Source organism: Lampris incognitus, chromosome 11 (assembly GCF_029633865.1).
Source record: "Lampris incognitus isolate fLamInc1 chromosome 11, fLamInc1.hap2, whole genome shotgun sequence".
NCBI lineage: Eukaryota > Metazoa > Chordata > Actinopteri > Lampriformes > Lampridae > Lampris > Lampris incognitus.
The window spans coordinates 8,538,649-8,547,254 of NC_079221.1; the positions used below are offsets into that span (position 1 = coordinate 8,538,649).

At 46.0% G+C, this 8,606-nt stretch overlaps 1 protein-coding gene across 3 annotated transcripts in view; it reads left to right on the forward strand.

The window, feature by feature from the left end:
• The window catches only part of dop1b (DOP1 leucine zipper like protein B), a 41,225-nt gene extending 34,160 nt beyond the window's left edge, over positions 1 to 7,065 (forward strand). For all 3 annotated transcript variants that reach the window (XM_056289176.1, XM_056289175.1, XM_056289177.1), the window contains 9 exons: positions 1 to 75; positions 1,440 to 1,589; positions 1,858 to 1,919; positions 2,575 to 2,703; positions 2,869 to 3,005; positions 3,614 to 3,669; positions 3,822 to 3,965; positions 4,101 to 4,233; positions 5,703 to 7,065. The exon at positions 1 to 75 is cut by the window's left edge and continues 35 nt beyond it. In XM_056289176.1, the coding sequence (XP_056145151.1) occupies positions 1 to 75; positions 1,440 to 1,589; positions 1,858 to 1,919; positions 2,575 to 2,703; positions 2,869 to 3,005; positions 3,614 to 3,669; positions 3,822 to 3,965; positions 4,101 to 4,233; positions 5,703 to 5,972 (1,156 nt within the window). In that variant the 3' untranslated portion in view covers positions 5,973 to 7,065. The remainder of the gene's footprint in view (positions 76 to 1,439; positions 1,590 to 1,857; positions 1,920 to 2,574; positions 2,704 to 2,868; positions 3,006 to 3,613; positions 3,670 to 3,821; positions 3,966 to 4,100; positions 4,234 to 5,702) is intronic.
• Positions 7,066 to 8,606: the final 1,541 nt, after the last annotated feature.

Below are 8,606 nucleotides of genomic sequence, written 5' to 3' on the forward strand. Positions count from 1 at the left end.
TGATGAGAAGGAGAAAGCGGTTCCTCTCATCTCTCGGCTCATGTATTATGTTTTCCCTTACCTGAAGAACCACAGGTATCCTTTATGTTATTTTTTTCTTTGTGCAAGCTTAGTTAAAGCATATTTCACTGTGCTCCGTTAAAAAGAAACAGTCGCAATTTTCACTATATACTATATTATAGGCTCCAGCATCCCGCGACCTGACTTCGGATAAGCGGCTTGGATAATGGATGTGTGTGTGTGTATGTGTATATATATATATATATATATATATATATATAATGGTTGTGTGGTCTGGGTCAGCTATGCTCACCTGTCCCCCATTACATGATTGGCTTGCCATGTCTGTTCCTGCACCTGAGTTGCCCTCATTTTCCCCTGCGTTACTCACCTGTTCCCTTTTTCCTGATTTGCTTTCCTGTTCCTGCCCTGCTCATCTGTGCCCAATTTCCCTGATTGTCTCCCCAACGTTATATATTCCCCCTGGTTGCCCTGGCTCATTGTCGGTTCATACTGTCACACCGGGAGCAGGAGTTGAGGGCCCAAGTGCAGACAGCGGCGACAGACTGGGCTAGGACAATGCTTTATTAACCCAAACTACTTGCATAAACAGGGACAGAAGCTGTGGAGAGCAAGGAAGGCTCGAGACAAGGCATGCAGCATCCGGCAACCAAGAGTCAACATATATGATGTTTACGAACCGACAATGAGCCAGGGCAACCAGGGGGAATATATAACATTGGGGAGCCAATCAGGGAAATTGGTCACAGATGAGCAGGGCAGGGCAGGAACAGAAAAGCCAATCAGGGAAAGGGGAACAGGTGAGTAAAGCAGGGGCAATCAGGTAAATGGGGCAAAGCAGGGGCAATCAGGGGCAGCAACCGGAATGGCAAGCCAAATAAGGGAATGGGGCTCACGAGGGCAACACAGGTGCAGGAACAACATGGCAAGCCAATCATGTAATGGGGGACAGGTGAGCATAGCTTACCCAGACCACACAACCATAACATATATACTATATGTGTGTGTGTGTGTGTGTGTGTGTGTGTGTGTGTGTGTGTACACATGTTGGATAAACACCCCTTTAGCAGCCATAATACTGAGCAGTCTTCTGCATGTCTCTGAAATGCCCCCCAAATGCAAATAACAGCATGACATTTTACAACTGTATGGAGCATTGATGTTCCCGTTTTCTTACACAACGCAGCCTCTCGGCAAACTAGGAAATAAGTTTTCACATTCATAGATTGTCCTCCAGTGATGTCACCGACGGACACAATTTCAGCGGCATTTCAAGAGACTCGTGGAAGACTTCTCAGTATCGTGGCTGCTAACGGAGTGTCATCCTTACGTCATACCTATATACAGAGATAGCATTGATAGTTGTATTTTTCTTTAAGCTCGCCTGATGTAAATCACATAGTTTTGCTATCTTTTAGTGCCTACAACATGCCGAGCTTTGGCGCTGGAGCTCAGCTCTTAAGCAGCCTGAGTGGGTACGCCTACACAAAAAGGGCTTGGAGGAAAGAGGCCTTTGAGCTGTTCATGGACCCTCTCTTCTTCACCATGGATGACTCCTGTGCACCCCAGTAAGAATACGAGTGTGATTCATTTTAACCCAGTGTAAAGTCACATGATCACTTTTGACCAAAAGTGTATTGCAGTGAGGGACGTGAGCAACTGCAGAAGCGTTGATGATTTTGAGATTTGCTGATGAGATTCTGCCAGAAATACTTACGGGATTGAAAGTATCGAAAAAGACTGCCGTTTATGCGTGAATATCCAAGATTGTAGCGTTAAAGTAAAGAAAACAAGATTTGTATTGACACCTGCTTCACTGCCCTGGCTTGTCTGCAGCTGGAGATCCATCATTGACCACCTGCTGACCCATGAGAAGACCATGTTTAAAGACATCATGAGTGAGTATATCCTCTCAGAGTGTTTAAGTGTACTTACAGAGGTATGAACAATCTGGTTGCTATCAAAAAGTGAGAACGCATGCGGAGACACCTGGGGCCCAAGACATGTCAGTTCCAGGGTTGTTGGGATTACATCTTTTTGGATTATTTTCCCCCTTTTTCTCCCCAGTTATATTTTTTGGCCAATTTACCCCACTCTTCCGAGCAGTCTCATTCGCTGCTCCACCCCCTCTGCCGATCTGGAGAGGGCTGCAGACTACCACATGCTCCTCCCATACATGTGGAGTCGCCAGCTGCTTCTTTTCGCCTGACAGTGAGGAGTTTCACCAGGGGGATGTAGCGCGTGGGAGGATCACGCTATTCCCCCCAGTTCCCCCGAACAGGCGCCCCGACCGACCAGAGGAGGCGCTAGTGCAGCAACCAGGACACACACCCGCAGACACGGCCAATTGTGTCTGTAGGGACGCCCAATCAAGTCGGAGGTAACACGGGGATTCAAACCAGCGATCCCCGTGTTGCTAGGCAACAGAATGGGCCAGTCTGCTACCTTGACGTGGTGTGATTACATCTTTAAAATAAAAAACGACATTTTGAAAGACGGAAAGTTTTCAATTTGTACTTTTGTGTTTTACCCCTGTGTGCACATGTCCTGTAGGTATGCAGAGCAGCTCGCTGAAACTGTTCACTAGTGCGGAGCAGAAGCCCATGCTGCTAAAACGCCAGGCCTTCGCCATGTTCAGCGGTGAACTTGACCAGTACCATCTCTATCTGCCCCTCATCCAAGGTACACACATGGCGCTACACTGGTATATTTACCATAGGCTTGTATTTGATGTCATCAGTCTGTCTGTCTCTCAGTCTGTCTCTCAGTCTGTCTGTCTGTCTGTCTCTCAGTCTACATAGAACCGTGTTGATGAAAGCTTGCCACCTTTCCTAACCTTCCTTTCAGAGCGTCTGACTGAGGCCTTGCGAGTGAACCAGACCCCAGCTGTTTTTGCTCAGATTTTCCTGATGTTTCGGGTTTTATTGCTGCGAATCTCACCCCAGCACCTCACCTCGCTTTGGCCCATCATGGTGACAGAACTGGTAAGATCCCGCAGTCCTTCTTGATGGCACAGTGCTGTTTACAGGCTCCATATCTAAAGCTTTTTACTTATTGTAACACTAAATCCTGAATATCTACATGCAAAACAATGTATTGTGTGATTCTTCTACCACTGGTATTTTTGGAAACGTATGTTCAAATCACACGCACACACACACACACACACATATCAAGGTATATATATATATGTTATATAATATATGTAATATATAATATAAAATATATGACATATTATATAATATAAACATATATATATAAAATACAAATCGGAATTCCTGGGGGAAATTATGCAGCACAAAGACGTTAATGTCTTATAATCGAGTCACATATGGAAGAATGAAGCAGGGAGTGTGAAGAAGTGTTGTTGTGGCTAATAAGCCGATATAACAGAACAAGCTCGTGAAAGACCTTTAACCGTCCGATACTGCAGCATCAGATGAGACCAAAGTTCAAGGTTCGCTGACATTTGGAGTGGTGAAACACAGATGCAATAACTGGTGTCACCATAGTTGTCAGTAACTTGTGCAAAAAAACAACAACAAACTTTTGAATTGTAGAGTTTCAAATTTATTTCACGTTTGTCTTTCAGATCCGCATATTTACACGTCTGGAGAAAGCCCTGCATGAAGACAAGGAGGTCTCGAAGTGAGTTGATAATCGTTGTCATCTGTTTAAATCAATCCACAGACGAACGATTCTTTCTCCCTTATTTTTTGACAAACTCTATCCCTACACAGTCAGCCACATTTTACCTTTCGATATCTTTTGATTTTTTTTTTCTTGTGCCTACCTCACAGGCTGGCTAAGGTGGTGCGTGGAGCCCTCGACAGGAACGGCCCGGTTAACTTCCCGCAGTCAGAGCTGGACATGTACCTGTCTGCCTGCAAGTTCCTGGACACCTCCCTGGCCTTCCCTCCAGACAGGATGCCCCTTTTTCAGATGTACGTCCAGGAGGGGGGCACCACGGGCTTCCGGTCTTACAGAACACAGGCTTGGCTTTTTACATTGAGAGTTATGATGCTGTATTGCTTTTTCATTCTCCTTTCCTGTCCGTTGGTGGGATTACCTCTGTGCAGGTACCGCTGGGCATTTGTTCCCGAGGTAGACGTGGACCGCTACAGTGGCCCAGAGAATGCTCTTCTAGAAGGGGAGCAGGAATGCAAACCCCACGTTGTCAGAGTGCTGGAGGGAATACAGCAGCGATACAGGGTAGGCTTGTGGGGGCACACACACACACACACACACACACACACACACACACACACACATACAATGTCACTATACTTGTGGAGACCCCATATGGACTACATTCATTCCCTAGCCCTTAACCCTAACCTTAACCATCATAACTAACCCTTACCATAACCTTAACCTAGTTCTAATCCAAACCTATACCCTAAACCCAAGTCCTAGCCCTAAAATGGACCATTTTTCTTATGGGGGACTCATAAAATGTCCCCACAAGGTAGGTGGTTTCAGGTTTTTCTATCCTAATGGGGACATTTGTTCCCCATTGGGATAGAAAAACCTGGTATATATACACACACACACACACATACAGCTGGTGCTGCCCATAACCACCATTTAAGTGAACCAGAACAACCATGACCATAACTGCAAACATGCTAATCTGGAGAGATTTGGAAGCAGCACCATTTTCCTCTGCTTGGTCTGTGTCAACAAACGAGTGTGTACTGTTGTCAAAACTGATTGTGTGAGGATAATAACTTATAATTTAGATGACTAAATCTTTTCTGTGTCAAGATGAAGGCACTCATTCATCAGAGGGCACAAAGATGTAAGACCGAGCACATACCTACTCTGTTTACCATTCAGTCTGCTGCTTCGCTGGATGGTCAGAAACGGCACATCAATAAAGACAGCAGCGACCCAAAAACATGATAAACCTGAGTTGAGATGCAGCCTTCATTTACCTCCTTTCAGCTCTTCGTCTGACTTGCGTGTTTCGACATGAAAGCCTTTATCAGAATCACACTGAAAGGCATGAGCTTGACAAACAAATAGGGCTAAAATGCAGTAAACTAAAGCCATGTCCCAACTCTCTTGTCTCTGCTGATAAACTGAATGCCCACTCTGCAGGATAAACGGTCCCTGCTCTGGAAATTTGCTACCCTGTCGTATCCTGTCAGGATACTTTCCCCAACCAGTTGCTTGCAGTATGTTGGGAACCAGTGTAGATGTGGCCTCTCGCTCTGTCTCTCTCTCTCTCTCTCTCTCTCACTATATCTATATATATCTACATATATATGGGTGGTACAGTGGCGCAGTGGTTAGCGTGGTTGCCTCACAGCAAGAAGGTCCTGGGTTCGAGCCTCGGGGTAGTCCAACCTTGGGGGTCGTCCTCTGTGTGGAGTTTGCATGATCTCCCCGTGTCTGCGTGGGTTTCCTCCAGGGGCTCCGGTTTCCTCCCACAGTCCAAAGAAATGTAGGTCAGGTGAATCGGCCGTACTAAATTGTCCCTAGGTGTGACTGTGTCGGCCCTATGTCAGACTGGCGGCCTGTCCAGGGTGTCTCCCCACCTGCCGCCCAATGACTGCTGGGATAGGCTCCAGCGTCCTGCGAGCCCAACTGGGATAAGCGGCTTGGATAATGGATGGATATATATATATATATGTATATATGTCTCATGCTGATGCTGTTTTGTCATGTTCCTCCAGGCTCTGAACGGGCTAAATGAGGAGTCGTCTACAGAGCACTTGGAGTTCCCCCTTCTCACCCAGCACTCCCTGTCCTCCATTACCCAACTCGTGCCCTTCCTCCGCACCCTTTGCTGCTCCTTCCGGGGACCTCCGCTCCAAAGTCCCTCAATGAGCCACCCAGTGGCCCACCTCCCGGTTGCAGACTACCCGGCAGCCAGCGCTGACAAAGTCCTGAGGAGGCTGGAGCGCTTCATCGAGGAGGAGTTCCTCGACTCCATGGAGAGTTAAAAGTGTAAAGAGAGGAAAAAATGCACAGTTTTCTGAACTTTACTAAGCCGCCTTCTCCAACTTCGAACCCTTGGGGGAAATATACTGTAGCCATATTAAAGGCGTCACCTAGGATGGGCATAACCACTGTAAATACTGAATGGAAGGAAGAAAAAGCGGAAATGTTTTGGAGTGCTGTTTTAACGTCTTAACTTGTCCAGTATCTACACTAATACGTTCTACTTCTGGTGTACTTTCACATTGAATCTGCACCGGAAACCCCCGCTGGGTGTGTGCAGTAGTTATTTGCAATGGGATTTGGGGATATCAGGAATTTTTAGGGAGGTATTGAGTGTATGTGCTTATTATTCCTTCCTTCCTTCCCGGTTTAGTAGCATGGCCGTAACGTGTTCTTCACTTTTTGGGGGGGTTTATTCTTATTTCCTTTACTGGGTTTACATTTAATCTTTTTTTTTTCTTTCACTGAGGGTAAAAAAAAAGGCTGTTTGAAGACAAGTAATTGGTCATTTAGCCAAAAAAAAAATTTTTTTTTTAAATCAAACTGTCTACCACATTATAATAATGATAGTAGTAGTTCAGATGCAGTGTTAAGAGCAACGCTGGATCTTCATAATGAAAAGTCTTACTCGTCTCGCCGTCGCTTTCCGAAACGTCCTGTTGAACAACGCTCAGCCCTGGTAGCGTGCAGTCTGTCTGTCTGTCTGACTTCTAGAATGTAACACAGGACCTCGTGTTGACAGGACGCCGTCGAATGTGAATTTCCTTCTTGGTCGTTATTTGTAGGACACCAGACCTCCCGAGTCCCTTTCGTGAAGATGGACGTTGGTGGTGTCTGATGCCCAGGTTACTGAATGTTATGTATACGGGAACACTGTTTTGAATTTCCTCAGATACCTAAGATGCATGCCTGCCATTTTTCTTTGGTGTTTTATTCAAGGGAACTCTTCAAGTTTTTATTTATTTGTGGATAGCTTTTACAACTTGCCGTAGTTTTATTTCTCTTGTCCCTGACTGCCGGGGTAATTTATTTCAAATGCTAATGAACATGTCATGTTTTGGATTAACAAAGGTGCGTAAATAAAATGAGCTGATAATATGATGTGTTGGCTTCATCAGTGCCGACTCCGCTCGTTCGTTGCATTGAGAACAGAAGAATATCACTATACGCCTTTCAATCTCGTGCAACATGTCTGCAGCAAATAGCCAGCCCGCACCTATTCCAAACTGCCCCCCCTACTTGTACCCTGATGATCTTTTTACTCCACCTCCATGTTCCACACTGTTGGCCAGATCATTTATTTCACGAGACACCACAACTCAACTGAACTCGGCTGAACTGCTAAAGTAACTCGGAGCCCTGTAGTATTGTAGCGAATTCAGGGGGCAGCCGGGAACCGCCGCAGCCGGGACGCGAACCCGGGTCTCCCGCACCACGGACTAAAGGGTCCGACCCATTAGCCAAGGGCTAGCGAGTCTAGTCATACGTGGTCATTACAGTACCCGCCTCCTCCGGCATACCAGACCAGCTCCCTCATGCCATAAGCAAGCATCAATTTTGATGCTTGCTTATGGCATGAAACAGGCTTGTACTGTGTCATAAAGAATTTACTTGACTAACTATATATATATATATATATATATATATATATAAAACACACAAACACACACACACACACCGTATACCCAGGGATGTGGTCGGCCCCAAATACAGGCCGGGGATAAAACAAAGGGTGGATAAACTCCTGGTCCCTGTTATATTAGTAACGTACAAGTGCCACCAGATGGCAGTAGTTACATCTGAATTAGCATCTGGGACCCGTACGCTTAATTTTTTTTCCAACCGCGCTCTGGGAACTCTGCCTCTGATTGGTTAAGGTTAGGGTTAGCCAATAAGAGGCACGTGAACGCTTTCGCCACACGGAAGTTGGATCGAAACGCGGTTGGACGCTAGAGCCAAACGGGGTGTAGGCACGGAAGTAGCCGTGATTGGCTGTTGCGTCGGCCAATAGACGGCGCAGAACCTCGAAGTGCAGACTTGAAACAAACGATGCGCGCTGAAACATTTAGCTAGCTAGCTTACAACTGACCTTAACATTGCCAGATCGTACTGTAACGATAGCTAACGCTAACGCTTGCTCACAATGGAAATTCAAAAAGAGCTTTAACCCTAACCAACAACCAATCACGTCTACTTCCGTGCCTACACCCCGTTGGATCTAGCATCAACCGTTGGAAAAACGACCATCATGGAGAGAATGGTTACTGAACGGTTGACATATTTTATAGAAAAGAGAGGAATATTAACAGATTATTGTAACCTATTTTTCTGGACTTAGCCTGTTAGTGATTTTAAGTTCCTGTTATAAGCTGTTGCCAGAGTATATGCCTTGAGCTCTTATTCTGAAGGCTGAAGAGAGAGCGGAAGTGCTGTACGCAGTGTTGCTGCTGTGGAGTTCGGTTGGGGGAAGAATCCAAATAAAGTGGTCCTCGTGTGAAAGCGGAACCTCCGTGTTTGTTATTTTATAGTTTCATACAGTATAGGCCAGTGGTTCTCAACCTTTTTGGGGTCCTGGACCCCCTGCGTATTTTTTATCTACCCTGAGGACCCCTCCACCTGATCTTGGGGGAGGGGGG